The sequence below is a fragment of the Taurulus bubalis genome (assembly GCF_910589615.1).
Source record: "Taurulus bubalis genome assembly, chromosome: 19".
Taxonomy (NCBI): domain Eukaryota; kingdom Metazoa; phylum Chordata; class Actinopteri; order Perciformes; family Cottidae; genus Taurulus; species Taurulus bubalis.
Window position 1 is genome coordinate 128358 of NC_136607.1, and position 21986 is coordinate 150343.

The window sequence follows — 21986 nt, forward strand, 5'->3', positions numbered from 1 at the left end:
GGCCCACTGACCAATCACAGCGCATGTTAATGTCACGCTGGCCCACTGACCAATCATACGTGCAGTGCCAGCATGCAGGCGCTGCACGTCAAAGAATACGCCCAGCATGTCGAACTAAAGATCTGATTGGTTGAAGACTATGACAATCAACGATAACGTCTCTGTGTACTTTAATTTGCAAAGACCAGCTAGAAGCGCTTTGCTTCCATAGAGACATTGAGGTGAAATCTAATTGAATGAAAGCTCTCCTTAAAAAAAGCTTCAGGCGCAGCAGGCTGGAAGCAGAGCAGAGGAAGACAGGAGCTGTACATGAGAAAATAAGCTAATAGGAAAAACATATTATAATACATGTAGTGTATTTGTGAAAAACAATTACATTATAAAATAGCTATAACTTCGTGATTCTGTTTAGTTCAACAGAGAAGGCTTTGCAGGCCCTGACGGCCACCACTGGTGCATTTGTTTCATCGCCCTTTGAACTAATGTCTTGCTTTCTCTATGAATAGACATACACTTATTAAATACAGATGGTATCTGTATACTTTGTAACCATACTCATTTTTTGTACTTGTTTCAGCTTGTTGTTTATTTGTGAGGGAACATTGTTTTTTCTGCCCTTAAAATGTGGTCATGAGATATGAAAACAAATTTGGAATTTGATCATAAATTCTTAAAATGAACACACAGCTCATCTTCAGGTACAAACTAGGACAGAAAGCTAAACTGAAGCGTACATTTCTGAGAAAGCTTTCATTCATAATGTGACAGTGAGTAGTGATCGTAAAGGCTGTATGACCTGATTTGAGGGATATTCTTCACTAATTATATTCAACTTCACCAGGGAATATGTTTCCATACAGTGAGGTCACGTATTACTGCACCAGCTCTACTTATTCAGCTAATTGTGGTGTCATTTCCTCTGTGGAATTACCTCAAACTATAACACGTCCCAAGTGAGGCGATGCGTATCAATTTCACTTTTTGTATTGTTTTATGATGTGTGTCTGTTTAATGTACAGCGTATAGTGAGGAGGAGGAGGAGGAGGAGGAGGAGATGTGGTGAGGAAGGTGTCAAGCTTTAGACGGACCATTCCAGAATAATGATGATTTTCATAACAACTCTCAACAAAGTTTTTCATCAATCTGGGCTTCACCTGAAACTGTGTCACAGGGCTAACGTGGTATTGTGGGAGGAGCCTTCTAATGTCTCCTCAGCCTTCCTTTCTCCGTCTGTCTCTCTTCTGGAGGTCTCCCTCTATGTCTCCCTCCCTCTCTCTCCCTCCCTCTCTCTCTATCTCCCTCCCTCCCTCTGTCTCTCCCTTCTTCCCTCTCTATCTCCCTCCCTCCCTCTGTCTCCCCCTCTCTCCCTCTCTTCTGGAGGTCTCCCTCCCTGGTTTTGCGATTACAAAGGTCCATGCTTGCCGTCTCCCCACACAGTCCAGTGCTTCATGACAGAGCTCCACCATCCTGGATCTCTGAGACCTGAAGAACTCCCAGCGTCTGAACAGGTATGTGACCCAGAAGATCTGCGTGTGCTCCGCTGGATCCTGAATGATACCATGGGTTTTCATTGCAGATCGGACGCTGGTTCATCTCATTTTTATGTCTTGACTTGAAATATGAGTCTAAGAAGGGAAACATGGATATGAACGGATCAGTTTACCTAATCAATAAAAGCATTCAGATAGTTTGGGTTTCATTTGTAAAGATGGTCAGCATTATGCAGCACTTTAGCAGAAGGAATGCTGGGTAAACGATGACTATTAGACCTCTAGTGAATTTATAAACTCCTCTCTTATGTTGTCATTTAATCTTGTAAATGTTCGACTCAATGAAATACATGTTGGCTGCATGTTAGGGTGTGGGCTTAAAGGGTTAAAGGCTGTTGCACATTACTTTAAAGCTGCGTTCTGGTTTTGTATACGTTCAAAGAGTTATTGGACTCTAATTCTTCTTCCTGTTCATACTGGCCCTGAAGTGATCCGTTTCCTTTTTTAATCTTTTATAATATACACAGATTTTATTCTGAGCTAACACTCTATGTGTGAAGCTGCTTTCTGTACTTCTGCAGAGATCCCTTCCTCTTGTTTTTACCATTTACCATGTAGCTCCTTTCTCAGGAAGAAAAGGCCAGCAGGGCGCTGGGACACAAACGTTTCTGAAAAGTTCTAAAATTGAAGCTCTCGGGTTGCAACAGGAAACAATAATAATAATAATAATTTCAATGTATATAGCGCTTTTCAGGATACTCAAAGACGCTTTACATTATGGACAAGAGACAAAGACAAACAGAACAGAACAAAAATGAAAGAAAGCAAACAAAAACAAACAAACAGGATATTTTTGTGACAAAGAAAGAAATGGAAAGAAAACAGGCAGAGCGCTCTGGAAAAAGTGGTATTGTGCAGCGTTTGTTTCTTGGACGACTGCATCAACAGGCGACTTCATGAAAGCTGAGGACTCTCAGCCGTAGAATGCAAAGGTGTGTAGCAACACTGACAACTGATGGAGAAACGGCTGATACATGTACCAGGCTGATGGGGGAATGAGAGGCAGGTGACGGGGGTCAGGTAGGTCTGAGGGACCGGCTGCACAGGATGCTCGGTCTGGGGGGTAGTGGAGAGTATTGGGCATGAAGTCAGGCCGGCTGGAGATGGGACAAACAGGCATTGTTTATACATCATCATTGGGGGACAGGCATTCATGATCCCAGTGTTGGACCATTTCCCGACTACCTTGCTCTGCATTTTCAGTCACAAACATATCAGGTCTGTGATTTCCTCTAAGTTGTTTCGGTGGTCCTGTCTAGCAAAGAGCTCTGCAGCACGACTCCAGAGGCCGGCAGCAGTATAAATAGCTGTTCACCCAGAAAGTCATGTAAGTATTGTGTTGAGTCAAACTTCCATCCATCCATTTTCAGCCGCTTATCCGGGGTCTGGTCTCGGTGGCAGCAGGTCCATCAGGCCGACTCAGGCTTCCCTCTCACCCACAACATTTTCCAGCTCATTCTGGGACCCCGAGGCGTTCCAAGGCCAGCCGGGAGATATAATCCCTCCAGCGTGTCCTGGGTCTTCCCCGGGGTCTCCCAGAATGAGCTGGAAAATATTGAGTCAAATTTATCAGATCCAAACCTGTAATCCCAAATGTCCTTGGTAAACATAGAGCCCTCTCTGTAGTGAGCAGCCTGCTGTCTGCACTAATGCACATGTTGTGCTTCACTACAGCAGGATGCAGCGACTCAGGGAAGGCGTTCACATTCGTACAATGAAGGCAAAGAGGAAAGTGGAGGAGATCTCCAAAGAGGACGTCCAGGCCTTCTTCAAGAAGAATGCTTTTGTGCTCTTTACAGTTGGGGCAGTTATTGTAGGTGTGTATGCCTCTGCTCAGTCTGCATTACCATCACTCCGCAGAGAGGTCCACATGGAGCACGTCATGCTGCCCCTCTCTCTGCAGGTATTGTTCTGGGATTCACGCTGCGCCCATACAAGATGACCTACCGAGAGGTGAAGTACTTCTCCTTTCCCGGAGAGCTGTTGATGAGAATGCTGCAGATGCTGGTTCTCCCCTTACTGGTATCTAGTCTGATAACAGGTACGGCATCGGTCAGTGGACACAGGACTTGTTAACATTCCCTTGGTTCTCCTCAGAGCTCTTCTATGTTCTATGTTCATGTGATTGGTCAGCTGTCCCTTTAGCACCACGTCTTCATCAGACACTACACAGCACCTCTGCTATTACAATGAATGAGAAAAGAAATGCTGGGTCAGCAGTCAGAAAGCAAAGACGGTTCTGACTAAAGACTCAGATCTCATCTTTTGGTTCGGGTGTCCACATGAGGTTTTGTGGTCAATATCTGTTAGCAAGGAAAAAGGAAAACGGTGACAGTAAACACATGACGTGGACTAATACCAGCATGTACAGATGTGACTGTAGTTTATCATCTTTGCTCTTTTTGTCAAATACATTTTAATATACGTTGTACAAATTGAGCGAGGCGATATGCCATTCCTTGAACAGACAGAATGTGTTTCCATCACGGTGGTGAAACGAGTCTTTAAGAAAACCTTGTGTGACTGGACTGTAACAATGTGGGAACTTGTATTTGTCTCATTGTGAAATGACCAACAGCATCTCAGATCGGTGCGGTAAGAGATGCTGGGAGAGAACGCGGTGGTTCACAGGGAGGTCATGCTTTAGGCCCCTGAGGAGGCACCACCTGGTTACAGAAGGTTTGCAGAAGTGGCCCTCAACTTGTTTTAAGGCCGTCTGCCATCTTGTGAAAGCTTTTCCTTTAGTTTGGCCTCCAGTGCTCCAGACTTCAGAAGCTCCTTGGGATTCAGAGCTGGACATGAAACACTTCAGAATCCAACACTGCACCACAGTTGCTTTAATAATCCAACACTGACCTAGTGATAGTGAACGTGTTGGTTTAAAAAAAAAGTAATATTTGGGACTTCATAGCAGGTCCTCAGTAGAGGACTTGGTTTTAGTTTTTGTCACAACAGTTTTTTTCTCCGATCGGCTGGGGGAATATGTAAAGGGAACTGTGGTCAATGCTTCATCACAGCTGGGTGCCACAAGGATGTTCCCTTCTTCAATATGTAGTGTAGAGTTGCTCTTTTAAACCCTTTAATTCTATTCACGGCTCATATATCGGCCATAATGTGCTGAAACAGCTGGAAGACCAGCACACAAGCACACATCATAACCAGGAAAACCAAATAATGTAAATGCTCTTCTTTTGAATTACAAAAAGCATAATCCACTCCAAAGAGTTACTTTCAAGATAACATCTGCCGACCCACTGTTGTGCAATGAATTCATAATCTGCCCACTGATTCAAACAGAACCGGTGCTGACACGTCTTAATGCTCTGACCCTCTGTCCTTTAGGAATGGCAGCTTTAGACAGCAAAGCCTCAGGAAAGATGGGCATGAGAGCCGTGATTTACTACATGACCACGACCGTTATCGCAGTCTTCACTGGCATCATCGTCGTCCTCATCATCCACCCAGGAAAAGGGTCAAAAGTGGAGTTTGGAAAGCAGCAGAAGATAGAGCAAGTCAGTCCTGTTGATGCCTTCTTAGATCTCATCAGGTAACCTGCACATGTGAAGGACACACAGCGTTGGAAGGGAACTGGCCAACACCATCTCTTACTCACTGTGTGATTTATCATTTCAGAAATATGTTTCCACCAAACTTGGTCCAAGCCTGCACACAGCAGGTGAGCTCACAACGGATATCACTTTCCTGTACCTTTTATCATTGAAGGCCTAAAATATCGGTCTGTACTGAAATGACAACTGACAGCAGCAGAAAGGAGAACAGCTTTAAAATGTGACAGCAACAATATGATTGGCTTTGGGAGATCGTGGAAGAATCTGGTTGGTTTGAGTTAAGCTGAACCCCATAATCAGCTGAGAGTTTTTAAGAGTCACACAGGTGAAGATCAATCTACTCCTACCTTCTTCAATTGAATTGCAAAACTCTCTCAAGCACTGTTTCCTTCACAAAGGAGGAAGCATGTTTGATGTAGCATCACACGTTTACTATAACAAACATGTAACTGCAGCTTGGGAGCTTGGCTAACGCTACTAGCATAGTTTAGCTAGCAAAGTGTTACTGCTCGAATTGCATTTTTTTTAAATGTTTTTTCGTAACTAAAGAGATATCCTATTAATCAAAAAAGACTGCAGTAACTGGTTGATAGTATTTGTTGATTTACTCAGCAAATGTTATAATCAATTTTTAATTGTGAACCAAGAAGACGTTGACTTGAGACTGGTGTTAGATGATAGGTCAATGGTCACTTATATCATAAGGTCTCGTCCTCTGGGAAACATAAATAATTGGAGCAGGGTTAGTTTTGAAAAAAATACTGTTTCTGTTCATAGGCCAAAGTGTTTGTTAAAGAATGTTTTTGACCTGATTGTGCTATGCCAATTAAAACTACTAGAAGATGTGGGTGAGCCAGGCATGAAACAGTAATTTAACTCAAAGCTAATCTCCTTGATTCTGAATGTTAATTAAGTTTCAACTCTAGCAAAGTCCACTAGTATAACCGAAGTCCTTTAATCCTCTCATTCTCCAGTTCAAAACCAAATATGGAAAGCGAACGGTCCATGTGACCGTGACAGTGAATGATACCCTCTTCAACTCGACCAATGGCACCCAGGAGGTCATGGAGATCACCCGGGAGGAAGTCATCCCGGTGTCGGGTCAGGTGAACGGGGTCAATGCCCTCGGGCTGGTGGTCTTCTCCATGTGCTTTGGTCTAATAATTGGCAACATGAAGGAGCAGGGCCAGATCCTGAGGGACTTCTTCGACAGCCTCAATGAATCTATCATGCGCCTGGTTGCCATCATCATGTGGTGAGACTCTGCTTTCAGTAGGAGGTGCGGAGCCAACGTTCACCTCAACTTCAATAACTCGCCGTTCTCTCGTCCTCTCAGGTATTGCCCCATTGGTATCCTGTTCCTGATTGCAGGAAAGATTGTGGAGATGGATGATCTCACACAGATGGGCGGCCAGCTGGGCATGTACACCATCACCGTTATCATTGGCTTACTGATACATGCAGTTCTTGTTCTTCCCACTCTCTATTTCGTTATCACTCGGCAAAACCCTTTCATCTTCATCGCTGGGCTCCTGCAAGCCTTGGTAACAGCCCTGGGGACCTCCTCCAGGTGAGTCGTGTCCAACACACTGCAATAAATACATCACAACTATTCCGTAAAACATTTTGGGACTTGGCCTTTGAATGACCCAAAGCCCGTTGTGTCTGCTAAACGTGTTTGGATGCTTCAGTCTAAACCCTTTTCACTTCAGAATGGTGGCGGCTGCGTCCAGGGGGGAAAGTTTGAAACTTTTAGTTTTTCATTATCATACAATCACATTACTTTCCAGACACGTTGAATGCAACATGAAGACATATGATACGACATGGTACATATACACATGTTGTAGTATGCATGTGTGTTTGAAGGCTGAAGCAACATGACCTCACCCTTCCTGGTCACATGTTGCTGCTCGGCCGGCCTGACGCATAGTCTCACGGTGCAGAAGGTTTACACATGTTAACGTGGTAACACATGCTTAATGTTCAGGGAACCAACCAAACTTGATTAGGATTAGAACAAAAGATCTTAGTTTCCGTAACTGAAGCTACGGATGTGACTCAGTAAAAGTAACTAAACTTTTGGTTTCACACAGGACACAAACGCTGAGTTAGTTGAAAGACTGCTGCGTCTCATAGGACGCTTGTCCCTTGTCCCTTGTCTCTTGTCCCTTGTCACTTGTCTCTTGTCCCTTGTCACTTGTCTCTTGTCCCTTGACTCTTGTCTCTTGTCTCTTGTCTGTCGGTATGAGACACAGAGGGCTACTGCCCAAGAGTCTGTCTTTGATGCCATGAGAGTGAGACCCTCGGCCTAAGTGAAAACAGGATGTGGGGTTAGCGAGGTGCTTTAAGGCCAAGTGAAACGCCTCACAGGCAGTGACAGCCAGCGCTCTGCTGTAAATGAGTCTGCCAGCTAGCAACAGTTCCTATAGGCAATGGTGGAAAGTAAATAAGTAGCCTACATGTATTAAAAGTTTGTGAATGAAATAAAAACCCAGCCCACTATTTTACAATGAAAGTAGCTAACAGCACTAAATCCCAAAGTCCTTAAATCTAGCTAGAATGTCTGCAACACCTCTAGTTTGTCCCTTTAAGCCTACCTCCACAAGACACTCCCCAAAATGATCATTATACACATAAACAACAAACATGGCTACTGTTAGACAGGAAGGTCGGAAAGATAGACAGGTAGGTAGATAGACAGGTAGGTAGATAGACAGGTAGGTAGGTAGACAGGTCGGTAGATAGGTTGGTAGACAGATAGGTAGGTAGACAGGTAGACAGGTAGGTAGGTAGGTAGGTAGGTAGGTAGGTAGGTAGGTAGGTAGACAGGTCGGTAGGTAGACAGGTAGGTAGATAGGTTGGTAGACAGGTAGGTAGGTAGACAGGTTGGTAGACAGGTAGGTAGGTAGACAGGTAGGTAGGTAGGTTGGTAGACAGGAAGGTAGGTAGACCGGTTGGTAGACAGGTAAGTTGGTAGGTAGGTAGACAGGTAGGTAGACAGATCGGTAGGTAGACAGGTAGGTTGGTAGACAGGTGGGTAGACAGGTAAGTTGGTAGACAGGTAGGTAGGTAGGTAGACAGGTAGGTAGACAGGTAGGTAGACAGATCGGTAGGTAGACAGGTAGGTAGGTAGACAGGTAGGTAGACAGGTAGGTAGACAGATCGGTAGGTAGACAGGTAGGTAGGTAGACAGGTAGGTAGACAGGTAGGTTGGTAGACAGGTAGGTAGACAGGTAAGTTGGTAGACAGGTAGGTAGGTAGGTAGACAGGAAGGTAGGTAGACAGGTAGGTAGGTAGACAGGTAGGTAGACAGGTAAGTTGGTAGGTAGGTAGGTAGACAGGTAGGTAGACAGGTAGGTTGGTAGACAGGTAGGTAGACAGGTAAGTTGGTAGACAGGTAGGTAGACAGGTAGGTAGACAGGAAGGTAGGTAGACAGGAAGGTAGGTAGACAGGTAAGTAGGTAGACAGGTAGGTAGGTAAACAGGAAGGTAGGTAGACAGGTAGGTTGGTAAACAGGTAGGTAGACAGGTAAGTTGGTAGGTAGGTAGACAGGTAGGCTGGTAGACAGGTAGGTAGTCTGTCCAACCTTCTTTTGATTGAATGGTGATTAAGTGTAGTCAGTTCAGTTTGAAGATGTTCTTAAAGACGTGTCGGTTCATGTGCTGAACACTTCTAGAGGTGAGACGATCCCTGACTGATCAGTAGACTTCATGCTCCAGGCGCTGAGCTCCACAAGAAGGGAACTAAGCAACACGTGAACTGAATGTAGGTAGACAGGTAGGTAGGTAGGTAGGTAGGTAAGTAGACAGGTAGGTAGGTAGACAGGTGCACAGTAGACTTCATGCTCCAGGTGCTGAGCTCCACAAGAAGGGAACTAAGCAACACGTGAACAGAATGCAATGATTCAAGCAAAGTGAATCTCCAGCTCCGAAGCATGTTTCCCAACAGTTCTTTTAACCCGCTGCCTCCTTCCACCTCTCAGCTCAGCCACCCTCCCTGTCACCTTCAAATGTCTGGAGGAGAACAACAAGATTGACAAGCGGATCACACGCTTCGTGCTGCCTGTGGGCGCCACCATCAACATGGATGGGACAGCTCTGTACGAGGCGCTGGCAGCCATCTTCATTGCCCAGGTCAACAACATGGAGATGAACTTTGGTCAGATCATCACCATCAGGTAAAGGCCGAGGAGGATCAGAGGTTATGCGTATGCCGTCAGGGTAACCCTATCTGTCTGCTTCTCTTCTAGCATTACGGCGACTGCAGCCAGCATCGGCGCTGCTGGCATCCCTCAGGCCGGCCTGGTCACCATGGTGATCGTACTGACCTCTGTTGGACTTCCCACTGATGACATCACTCTCATCATTGCGGTTGATTGGTTTCTGTGAGTGGCTTCCTGGACCGCGAACATGTGAACAATAATCCATGTTTGAAACATGAGTGCCATGTTCCTCTGTGAAGAGCAATAACTTTAACTGACGTTGTCTTAAAGGTCAAAGCAGATCTACTACCACTATGACACACTTCTCTCTCCCCGGAGGCTTGTTCCACATCTTCCCTTTTGTATTCAATATTTTTGCTATGAGTTTTAACATAGAAACATAATTAGGTTTCCCAAATTAATCATTTCAATTAGAATACCCTTCCCTGAAAGTACTCAGCTAACTGGGGTAATAAGAAGAATACCCTTCTCTCCTTTGACTGGATGCACCGGTCTGACTTCCTGTCAAAGCTCCTCACACGAGGACAGAAGTCTGTATGTTTAGTATGTTCTAAAGCTGCAGTGTTTTATAAAGCAAGAACCAGGCTTATCTTCCGGTTTCAAGTCTGGTCTAAGTTACCATAGTTTCCGTGAGCCTAGTCTGGTCCAGTCAGGCTAGTGGTGAAGCTTAGCTTCCCCTCAGGCTTAAGGCTTGTTAGATTCAGCTCTCTTTCAAAAGATTACGCCTCGGTGGAACTAACTATTCTCCCTCTCGGCCGAGAGCAGATTTCAGAAAGTCTCTGCAAAGAAATAGTCCAGGACATAATCATTATTATCATTTCATAAATTAAAGATAATAATAAATGGTATTTTATTAGTATTTGACCTAGTTTTAGTTGCATACAACTAAATGAAAAAAACAACTCTGCCCTTAGGTTCCCAACAATGGGGTCCTTTTATATGAGGTCACAAGGTACAAATCAAGAAGAAAACATGGTATAAATCCCCCAAAAACATGTTAGGTATCAAATTAAACATACAAATCAGGGCTACAATAATGTATAGTCCCCATGTACAGCCTCTAAACACAACTCAAAGAAGACACAGGGTTAGGGTGAGGGCTAAAGGTTTAACCATGTTTGCCCTTCATTGTCTTCGTGCTGCAGGGACCGTCTGCGCACCACCACCAACGTCTTGGGGGATTCCATTGGCGCCGGCATCGTGGAGTTCCTGTCCCGACACGAGCTCCGCAGCAAAGACGTGGAGATGGGGAACTCGGTGCTGGAGGAGAGGAAGAAACCCTACAAGCTCATCTCCCAGGACAGTGATTTTGAAAACGACAAACGTGCTCACAGTGAATCCAACATGTAGCTGAACATCATTAATGAAAGCACTACAGCCGGTCTGTGTTGGGAGTAGGGACCTAACTGCCAACCATATTGCTACTCATATTATGTCACACCTTTTTGATTTGTTAGCATTCCTTTATTATCTCTTTCATCCAAAATGACAATGGTGACATTCTTTGCTGTGTTTTTTCCAAATAGGACTGGTAGTTTCTGTTTTGTTTGTTTACTACTTAAATGAATATTTTAACTTCATATGACCCTCCTGTAGAGTTGGAGCTGGAAGTAAGTTTGTGTGTGTTGGATGAAGACACTGCAGTGAAAGATGGGCTTTAAACCACAGTGTTATATCATGTTAAGAAATTATATATTTGGACTCTAACCATGTTCCCACCAGTGTTCCCTCTAAGCAGCGTGCGTGCGCGGCCGCGCAATAGATTTTTCAGACCGGGCACATTTTTCTGACCGCACAAAAGATTTTTTTCAGGGGTTAAAAACTTTTTTGCGGCAGTGTTTCTGAAATGGGAGTGAGCCATCTTCGCAATAATAAGATATTTGATGTGACGTGTCGAGTCTTCTTGGCCAATCAGCGTCCCGTTTCTCGACATGCGCTCTCTGTACCTCTGCTAGCGCTCTGCCTTCGTTAGCACCCCCGACCCCGCTGTCCTCCTCCGGGCGCCAGGAGTGAAGCTCGCCCAGAGCGCCACATGAGCTCGGGCCGGCGCTGTTTAGGCTCCTCTTGGCGGGCCCTGCTCCAGCAGCTATAGGCTACCATGGAGAAAAGAAAGGCAGAGCAGGCGCCCCAGAAAAAGGTCTGCCTAACGTTTAACATGAGTGGCTAGATGAAATAGTCCAAACTGACACAGGTAGGATGACACTTTCAGACATATTTAAATATGAAGAATATGAAGTTATTAAATTGTTTATATTGGCTACCTTTAGGAAAAATAACACCATGTCAATTTAATAGGCCTATACTTATTGTTAAGCACTGCATTAGCATTTTTCTTTCAATGAAGTTCCACTTTAATGTTGTACCTGCTGAGAAATGACTAAACACCTTTGATACTTTTATTTTATATATATCATTATCAGTCATAACCAGTGAACCAGTCATAACCTCCCCTTATTGAAGTTCAACAAAGATTCTTTAAGTTCAACTAAACTGACTGGTAAAACACCATCATTAAAATGTTCCCAAAGTCCAGCCATTATAAAGGATATTGAATAAATATCAACCTTGTATACATATTGATGCATTTGCTGTCATCTCTTTGAATCCCCTATGGCTAACCAGGCTTGTGGTCATTTTCGGCAGGTCGCGTGGTTGAGAATTGCTCACAGTGCTGAAATGTGCGCTCAGAAAAAAAAAAATTCGCTCAGTGCTGGAAGAAATTAGAGGGAACATTGGTTCCCACCAGGACTAACTAAAGTCCAATTAAAATGTATGTATGGTCCCAACAGTAGAGGGTTAATATTGTGGCTTTACAGGTTACTACAAGCATGTTATGGTGTTTATGTTCAGTAGGTTCACACAGACAGAAACTGTATGTTCACATTCACGTGTTCATTGTGTGACTTTCTTTACCAACATTGCTGATCCACAGCAGATATGAGACCAGTGAGTATGTTAGGTCGTTAATGCATGTTAAGCCTCTGGTTTATTACGAATGTGTGAAGAAAAAAACAACTGTTGTTTTAGTTTATTATAACTTTAGTGAAATAAAGAGAGAAAACATTTCCTGTCTGTCTCCCTTTTATTTATCATGTCAGGGATCATTTACATTGATTAAACAATTAAAATAAATAAAGAGAGAGAGGAGATTATAAAGAAGGGTATCTAGAACATTGGAAAGAAGAAACATAAAAATAGGGTTTTTACTATCTTTATTTGGGGAGTTGTTCCTGATCCGATGTGAGGTCCCGGGACAGGCTGTTATGTTACAGAATGTAAAGCCCTGAGGGGAGTTTGTATTGTGATTTTGGGCTATACAAAATGAACTGAAGTGAAGAAACTAAAAGCTAGTAGATTAGAAAGTAATCAGTGACCACAAACTGGGAATCCAAACAGGAAGACACTTAACCCTTTGGGGGCGGGGGCCGCGTCGACGCGGCCGGGCAGGTGTTTAAGTTTTTAATAAAAATTCTATCATCACAATAATACGTCACAGAGATATGGTTTAAAATCTGGCGGATATGGTTTCCATATCTGACCATCTGTACATGGACGTGTCTTACGACGTGTGCAAAGCTTCAGTGTGAGTCAGAAGATGCCAAGCAAAGAGTCCTGAGCAAATATATTGGAGGGGACAGACGGCGCAGCTCCAGTGCCTGAAGGATTCGCTAACAAGGAGCTAGCCGGAGCTAACGGGCCAGATAGCTGGCTACAGCGTTTCTGTGAGACTGAACGGTGAGTAATCAATTGTTGCCCCTATCACCGTTAACTTTCTTACAGTGAACTTAGTACGACCAGTAGTGTTGGACCTCCATTATGTGTTTGTAAGACCGTAACTAACGTGTGTTTGTTGATGATAGCTTAGCGTTAGCGCGTCACTAGATAGCCCCGTTTTGGATGTCTCTTTCGTGTCTACGACTGAACGGTGCATACTCAACTGTTGTACCGATCACCGTTAACTTTCTTACAGTGAACTTAGTACGACCAGTAGTGTTGGATCTCCGTTAATCGTTACTACAGTAGTGTTTATGTCACGTTAGGTGCTGCTAACACGGCGCGAGCTAACGAGAGCTTACGAGAGCTAACGGAGATAGCTGACTACAGCTATGAACGGTGGGTAATCAACTGTTGTCTCTATCACCGTTAACTTTATTTCAGTGAACTCATACTGACTTGTATTAATGTATTTTACAGAGTGGATTCAGAGCTGTGAGGGTCCAGAGGACAGCATGCAGCTGCAGCAGCCTCCAGTCCGTCTGCCTGCCAACACATCACCATAGCAGGCCTCAAAGCCAGCCACAGCTCATCATCCCCCCCGTATAATAATACATTTGATTTTAGACATTTATTTACATGTGTCTACTATTTTATTCATATATTCCACTGCTTTTGTGAACCTAAGACCTTTGGTAAACCAATTTCCATCACCTAAACCGTTATACCACATGAGTAAAGTTATGTTTTCACAACAAATATGAAACATTTCCAAAATCAAGATTACATTTTTCAGCTTTAGTCATATTTTCTCTTTACACTTGTGCCTTGGGACAATGGTGCCTCATTATATAGATAGTAGATAGCTGAGATTCTTCTGTAATTGTTGTATGTATGTATCATATGCAAGTGATTTTAAAAAGAGACGTTTAAAAATGATGTAAAATCCAGAAAATTAACCCAGACCCCAGAGTGTTAAACCCATGGCAACCAAAAGAAAAGAGTAGGGCTGCAACAACGATTCGATAAAATCGACAAAAATCAACAAAAATTGATTATCAAAAGTGTTGGCAACGAATTTCATTATCGATTCGTTGTGTCGCGCGATTATTACGCCGGGCAATAAGTCGCGGAGAAGAAAAAAGAGCGGAGCAGAGCACCTGGCCGGCCAGCGTTTCTGAGATTGGAGTGAGACACGAGAAAAGCTGAGGTCGTGATCTTCTCAAAAATAGAAGATCTTTGACGAGTCTTGGCCAATCAGAGTTAAGATGTTTCCAGCGTCTTCATGTTCCTCAAACTTGTTTTTCATGGAAGTTAGTCAGCTTGCTATCGCGTTAGCTAACGTGTTTGGGTTGTGTATCGTCGTTAAAGTTCCGTTATGTTCCGTTACAGTTCAGTCTTGCTTGTAGAAAATCGTAACGTGATGAAACATGCCGTCACCCCCCGGTCTGGTTCAGTTCACGCTGTCACTCGTTAACGTTAAACCGGCTCACCGGAGGATCTGGCTAAAGGTTTTTGTTTTTTTTACTCAAAGTAGAATGAAGCAAATCACGTCGTTGGGTTCAGCCAACAACGTGACGTCGTGGTCATAAGAGACCCAGAATGAAAGAGTTTAAGGAAGAGGACGCTCTATATGGAGCAGTACAGCTTCCCTCTGTCCAGTATTTCATACATATTGATAAAGCAGGGTATGTAAATGCAGCCTCTGGAGGGATCAATTACAGTAAAAAGGGCTCACATTTGGCAGATGTAAAGCATACATGTGTATGTTTTTAGTGTTAGTCCATTTTGTTGTTTTAATGAACAGCTCAGGGATGTTCAAGGAGCAACCTGTTGGTTCACTTTCTGAAGATGTTTTGCACTGTCACTTCTGTTTTTGAATAAAGGGTTGGAAATGAACGCTTTTTTGATACAAATTCTTTTTTATCCGATTCATCGATTAATCAAAAAAATAATCAACCGATTAATCGATTATTAAAATAATCGTTAGTTGCAGCCCTAAACTTAATGACATTCTAAGCCTAGTTGAAGTAAGTACTTGTATTTTACAGTATATATTAAGACTTCAGCCATCAGAGGTGAAACGTGCAGTTCTGTCCGCCTGCGAGCTCAAAGGCCCGCAGGCTGAGAGAGCATCCAGCCAACCTGACAAACAAGAACCTGAAGAAGTACCTTCCTTCACCTATTTATAAAGTACTACAAATAGTATTGATACATTTGAATCTGCACACATGGGCCCCACTCTGTTCTGAGGGAGGTTATATAATATATATATATATATATATATATATATATATATATATATATATATATATATATATATATATATATATATATATATAATATCTGCTTGCATTCCTCTGATTTCATGTGTTTTTATGTTCATCTTTAATCCTTAATGTTGAACACCACGTGCCTCTTTGTTTACCTTTTTTACTTCTCCATGCTTCCATGGTAACTGGTGTTTAACGTCACATTGCTATGAATTGTGGGTAAAACCCTCAAGGAGGGGGAGGAGCCTCAGAGCCCGTCTGAGGCTCCTCCCCCTCCAGGGTTTGGGACTGGGCCGTCACGCTCACTGTAGCAGAGCGTGTCCCGGCCCTAACAGCCAGCACTGAGCCGTTCCTCCGCGTGTCCCTTCGCCGTGTTCCTCCGCCGTTCCTCCGCGTGTGCCTCCGCCATGTCGGCCCCTGCGCGCGCGGACCTTGGTCGCGCGCTCTGCGTCGTCACCGGCTCCTCCAGAGGTTTCGGCCGGACCGTAGCCATCGAGGTGTCTCGGCTGGTGAAGCCGGGATCAGCGCTCATCCTGACGGCCCGGTCCGCTGACGACCTGCGGGCTCTGCAGGCGGAGCTGGCCGCGTCAGAGGCAGGTAGAGCCGGCCTGGTGGTTCAATGTGTGGTGGCGGACCTGAGCCAGACGCAGGGACTAGAGAGCATCGTCACCGCTGCGCGAGAAGCCTTCTGCCAGGACATGGACCACGTGATGCTGGTCAACAACGCAGGTGAGTCACCACACATATACATACATATACATTATACAATATACATTATACAACATACAACATACATATACATTATACAATATACATTATACAACATACATATACATTATACAACATACATATATATATATACAACATATATATATAAAGACATGGACCACGTGATGCTGGTCAACAACGCAGGTGAGTAATATACAAATACATGTACATTATACTATATATATATATATATATATATATATATATATATATATATATATATTGTTGGAAGAGACACACTCTAACCCTGTCCCCTGCGTCCTCTCAGCCTCTCTGGGGGACGTGTCCCGCTACACCAGAGGCTTCAGCGACATGGCCGAGGTGGACTCGTACTTGTCTCTGAACGTGAGCTCCTCCCTGTGCCTCACGGCCCGCGTCCTGCAGGCGTTCCCTCAGCGGCCCGGCCAGCGCCGCACCGTGGTCAACGTCACCTCGCTGTGCGCGCTGCAGCCCTTCAGATCCTGGGTGCTGTACTGCACCGGCAAGGCGGCCCGAGAGATGATGTTCAGGGTGCTGGCCGAAGAGGAGCCAGACCTCCGGGTGCTCAGCTACGCCCCAGGTGAGGACCCATTTGTGCCGGGTCAGTCCGGTCCAGCTTAGGTCCACCTGGGTCAGTTTAGGTCCACCTGGGTCAGCTTAGGTCCACCTGGGTCAGTCCGGTCCAGCTTAGGTCCACCTTGGTCAGTCCGGTCCAGCTTAGGTCCACCTGGGTCAGTTTAGGTCCACCTGGGTCAACTTAGGTCCACCTGGGTCAGTCCGGTCCAGCTTAGGTCCACCTGGGTCAGTCCGGTCCAGCTTAGGTCCACCTGGGTCAGCTTTACTCCACCTGGGTCAGTCCGGTCCAGCTTTGAAAGGGTATGTTTTCATTTGAAAGACTTTTAAAGACTTAATTCGATCGCTCCGATAGCTCCGGTCTTTTAAAGGCAGAGGAAATGTGGAGGATGTACAGAACCATAAACAAATGTACATATAGGTAGACAATTTGTGCATGAAAAACAATAACACATCCCATAAACAGTGGCAAACATGACCGAGAGTGTAAGGACTCCTCCTAAATCACTTAAATATGACTCAATTAGGGTTCTGAAATTGTGACTAGGGCTGGAAAACCACGATGAACTTGTGGTTAGGGATAAAACAGCACTGAGGTTGAGGTAGATGTACTGGATGGGTAATTATATCCCTAAAAAAGATCCAAATAGGATTCTGTATCTGAGGCTAGAAGGGCACCATAGTTGAGTTAAGGGGTCACTCATTACTTAGCATTGAGGGGTTGGTGAACAGTCCATGTTGTTCCTCTGTGTTGACCCAGGGCCGCTGGACACAGCCATGCAGACGTTGGCCAGATCCAGAACCGCTGATCTCGACATCAGGAAGTCGTTTTCAGACATGTTCGCTGAGGGCCAGCTGCTCACCTGTGAGGTATCCTGTGCCAAGCTGATGAAGCTGCTCCTGGAAGACACCTACACCACGGGAGCTCACGTCGACGTCTACGACCCCTAGACGACGTCCACGACCCCTGGACGACATCTACGACCCCTAGACAACGTCCACGACCCCTAGACGACATCTACGACCCCTAGACGACTTCTACGACCCCTAGACAACGTCCACGACCCCTAGACGACATCTACGACCCCTAGACGACGTCCACGACCCCTAGACGACATCTACGACCCCTAGACGACGTCCACGACCCCTAGACGACATCTACGACCCCTAGACGACGTCCAAGACCCCTAGACGACATCTACGACCCCTAGACGACGTCCACAACCCCTAGACGACTTCTACGACCCCTAGACGACATCTACGACCCCTAGACGACGTCCACAACCCCTAGACGACATCTACGACCCCTAGACGACGTCCACAACCCCTTGACGACATCTACGACCCCTAGACGACGTCCACAACCCCTAGACGACTTCTACGACCCCTAGACGACATCTACGACCCCTAGACGACGTCCACAACCCCTAGACGACATCTACGACCCCTAGACGACGTCCACAACCCCTAGACGACATCTACGACCCCTAGACGACGTCTACGACCCCTAGACGACGTCCACGACCCCTAGACGACATCCACGACCCCTAGACGACGTCCACAACCCCTAGACGACGTCCACGACCCCTAGACGACTTCTACGACCCCTAGACGACGTCCACGACCCCTAGACGACATCTACGACCCCTAGACGACTTCTACGACCCCTAGACGACGTCCACGACCCCTAGACGACGTCCACAACCCCTAGACGACGTCCACAACCCCTAGACGACATCTACGACCCCTAGACGACTTCTACGACCCCTAGACGACATCTACGACCCCTAGACGACATCTACGACCCCTAGACGATGTCCACGACCCCTAGACGACATCTATGACCCCTAGACGACGTCCACAACCCCTAGACGACATCTACGACCCCTAGACGACGTCCACAACCCCTAGACGACTTCTACGACCCCTAGACGACGTCCACAACCCCTAGACGACTTCTACGACCCCTAGACGACGTCTAATGCCGTGTTCACACCAAAACAGTTGCGAATTTTCGCAACGCCACTTTGCCTATATCGCGCCGCAGGTGAAAAATTCGCTCTATGTGGTTAATCCGTTTTTTCGCAACCATCGCTGGGGAAAGGGGGCGGGGCTTATCTCTGTGTCTTGAAAACATTTACTATTTCCTTCATCCACCAGGTAAATAACCACTAGTTCTGCTTTATACTTGTTGAGGAAGTCCCACACACGTCGGAACATCAACTGCCCCGTGTCTGGGTTCATAACATTATCCGTAGTCGCACACAGCTCGACTCCTCCAGGACGAGTGTCTGAATGAAGCCGTTTCCAGCGCTCCTTCAGGACCAGCAGTTTCATTCAGTAACGGCGGTGATGCCGGGCGGAGCTTCTCAACGCTGATTGGCTTTCGCAACTCCGCGTCATGTGAATTATTTGCTGGAGTTGAAATATTTGAACGCCGGCGAAAAAGCGGAAAAGCGGAGTTGCGAATATTTGCAACGCTGTTTCGCCTCTATCGCGACGCCCGGCGAAAAATCCGCTTTTTCGCAACCTAACGCAGCTGTGCATTGACTTAACATGAAATCTGGACGCGCGAATATTTCGCAACTGTTTTGGTGTGAACACGGCATTAGACCTCTAGACGACGTCTACGACTTCTAATCGACGTCTACGACCTCTAGATGAGGATTTCCAGAGGGTTTCTCTTTGTGCCTTGATTTAAATCTGCCGCTTACCTCTTATACTTCAGTTCCAAGTGGAACACTTAATGTTTGACTCAAAATGCACTGTCAATTTTACTTCTGTAGGTTGTAGCCTTCTATTTTGAAATGGACCAATATGCCTGAATATCAATTCATCAAATGTATGTTCAACACATTCCAGTGCAGAAGTTGATCCACGTCACCCCTGACAGGCGTGCTGAAGGTCACAGTGCTGAAGGTCACAGTGATGAAGGTCACAGGGTCTCAGTCCAGGCTTTGCTTGTGTCAGGACCGTTTGTAAAGGTCCGGCTCACACAGGACCGGGCCTCGTCACGTCTTTTCATCTGAAGCCGCGTGTGTAGCCTTAAGGGGGATTCATGGGCATAAATATAATAAAGTATTCATGATTCCGTTTTCATTATCAGGAGTGGAAACAGGTCCTCATTATCTTGATGCATAAGACATGAAACGAACTTGTTGTTGTGGCGCTGGCCCCTGAGGGCTTCTGGGTGGGAGCCCGGCTCAGCTGGTGGGTCATGTGAGGAAGACCCCGTCTACACAGACCGGCAGCAGCCTGGAGTCAGGAGTTCACTTCTTCACATTCCAGTTTTTATTTTGTTTTTGTCAGAAAGACGCTGTAGAAAGCCCGGAGCACGAAGCTGACGATGCCGCTCTCAGCAGAGTGGACGAAGAGCTGTTGTGGTTCCTTCTCATCTGCAAAGGGAGCAGGTCACTCACCTGGTGTGTGTCCACAGTTACCAGTTCAGTGTTTAAAGGTCAGCTCGTCTAAATTCACAAGCTCGTGTGGATCGTAGGATCTAAAAGGATCAATCTCTGTATCGACTTGATAAGGTCCCAAATAGTCTTGGGACCTGGTTCGGTGTGAGATGATTTATAGAGGGACCTGGTTCAGTGTGAGATGGGTCTATCGGCCCAGTTAAAGCTCCACTAGACGCCATCACATCCGGCACATTATAGAACAGTTGAAGAGGAGAGAAACAAGAATAGCCATCTTTGTTAAACTGGTGACCTTAACTGAGCTGAACCCTCTTGTGGGTCCAGTCTAACCCGAGTGAAGCCCGGGGCCGGACAGGGCCCAACTCGTGATATCTGAGGAGATGTTCAGTGAACAGTGATGATGAGCATTTCAATACGGGACTCCACTCAAAATAGTCTTATTCTTTTCATGTTATTGCTTTATGTGTGCTTTTCCTTCAGCTGTTATTCTGCTTTGTAATCTTGATCCTGTTGTTATTCATTCTGGCCACATGACATCTATTGCTTCTGTCCATCCGGGGAGAGGGATCCTCCTCTGTTGCTCTCCCTCAGGTTTCTTCCCCTTTTTTTCACTGTGAAAGGGTTTTTACTATCTTTTTGGGGGAGTTGTTCCTGATCCGATGTGAGGTCCCGGGACAGGGATGTCATGTGTACAGATTGTAAAGCCCTCCGAGGCAAACTTGTATTTGTGATGTTGGGCTATACAAAATAAACTGAATTGAATTGAATTGTTACATAAATGGAATACTGAGATTCTCTTTCTTTGTCTTTTTTTTCATCGTCAATAATCTTATCTCCAAAAATATCACGGTGTTATAATTGAATTATATCATAAAGGTCCAACTTATAACCACAATTATGAACAGGTTTTGATTATTTATTTAATGATAAGAAATCACTTAATACTTCTAAATCAGTAATAATCTATAACCGAGTATATATTCCCCAGATCCTTTAGATGCTCATATGTTCAGCAGCTCGTCACTGTCGGGCTGAGACGTGACCCCAGAGAGTGCTGGGCCGTTTCTCAATACCCAAGTACGGACTTGTGAACTTTTGGAGTCTGGACTTGGGAGTCCAGACTCTCAAAGACAGGAGAACGCAGGACGGTCTTTCTGCATTTGGAACAGCAGCTGACTTGATGACGTCACCACCTCAGCTGTTGTTGTCATGGTTACTCTGATTCTTCACTGTAAAGTATTTTTACATTCAAACAAAATATAACAACCCTGCTTTTTTTGTACTGGTTTCACAGACATACACATATCATTGCATATATATTGTGTGTATATATATTATTGTGTTTATAAATATATATATATATATATATATAAATATATATATATATATATATATATATATATATATATAAATATATATATATATATATATATATACACACAGATACACATCTCATTGTATATATATTGTGTTTATAAATATGTATTTTATATAAATACTTATATAGATACACATATAATTGTAGATATATGTTTATAAATGTGTTTTATATATACTTATACATTTATATAGATACACATATAATTGTATATATTATATGTTTATAAATATGTATTATATATATATACACATATAATTGCAAACAATTCGCTCAAAAGTAATAAGACACTGCTGTAGTTCAAAGTAAAAGTTAAATTAAAATCTTAAGTTATAAACCTTAACCTTTACCTCAGTTAAACTGATTTAATGTGACTGTGCATAAATAATAATGATTGCTTGTTAAACCTCGAAACAGAATTATATCTCATGTTTAATCGATACGGAGACATCGGAGCCAGCGGATCATTTCAAAAAGTCCAGCCGAGATCAGGCTGCTCTCGGCGGGCAGCAGAGCGCTGACGGCCCGGTGCTGCGG

The 21986-nt window shown here is 44.7% G+C and overlaps 2 protein-coding genes across 2 annotated transcripts; both read left to right on the forward strand.

Annotated features, from left to right (window-relative positions):
- Positions 1-3228: 3228 nt before the first annotated feature.
- LOC306751140 (excitatory amino acid transporter 1-like) lies at positions 3229-10695 on the forward strand (the record flags this gene model as incomplete). The annotated part of the gene is made up of 9 exons (XM_079234679.1): positions 3229-3367; positions 3454-3591; positions 4893-5097; positions 5184-5226; positions 6094-6374; positions 6456-6689; positions 9106-9300; positions 9373-9507; positions 10491-10695. 9 exons carry the CDS (start codon positions 3229-3231, stop codon positions 10693-10695), a joined length of 1575 nt encoding a protein of 524 aa, XP_079090805.1.
- A 5044-nt stretch (positions 10696-15739) lies between these two features.
- spra (sepiapterin reductase a) lies at positions 15740-17603 on the forward strand (the record flags this gene model as incomplete). Its single annotated transcript, XM_079234850.1, has 3 exons — positions 15740-16061; positions 16369-16659; positions 17413-17603. 3 exons carry the CDS (start codon positions 15740-15742, stop codon positions 17601-17603), a joined length of 804 nt encoding a protein of 267 aa, XP_079090976.1.
- Between the last annotated feature and the right edge of the window lie 4383 nt (positions 17604-21986).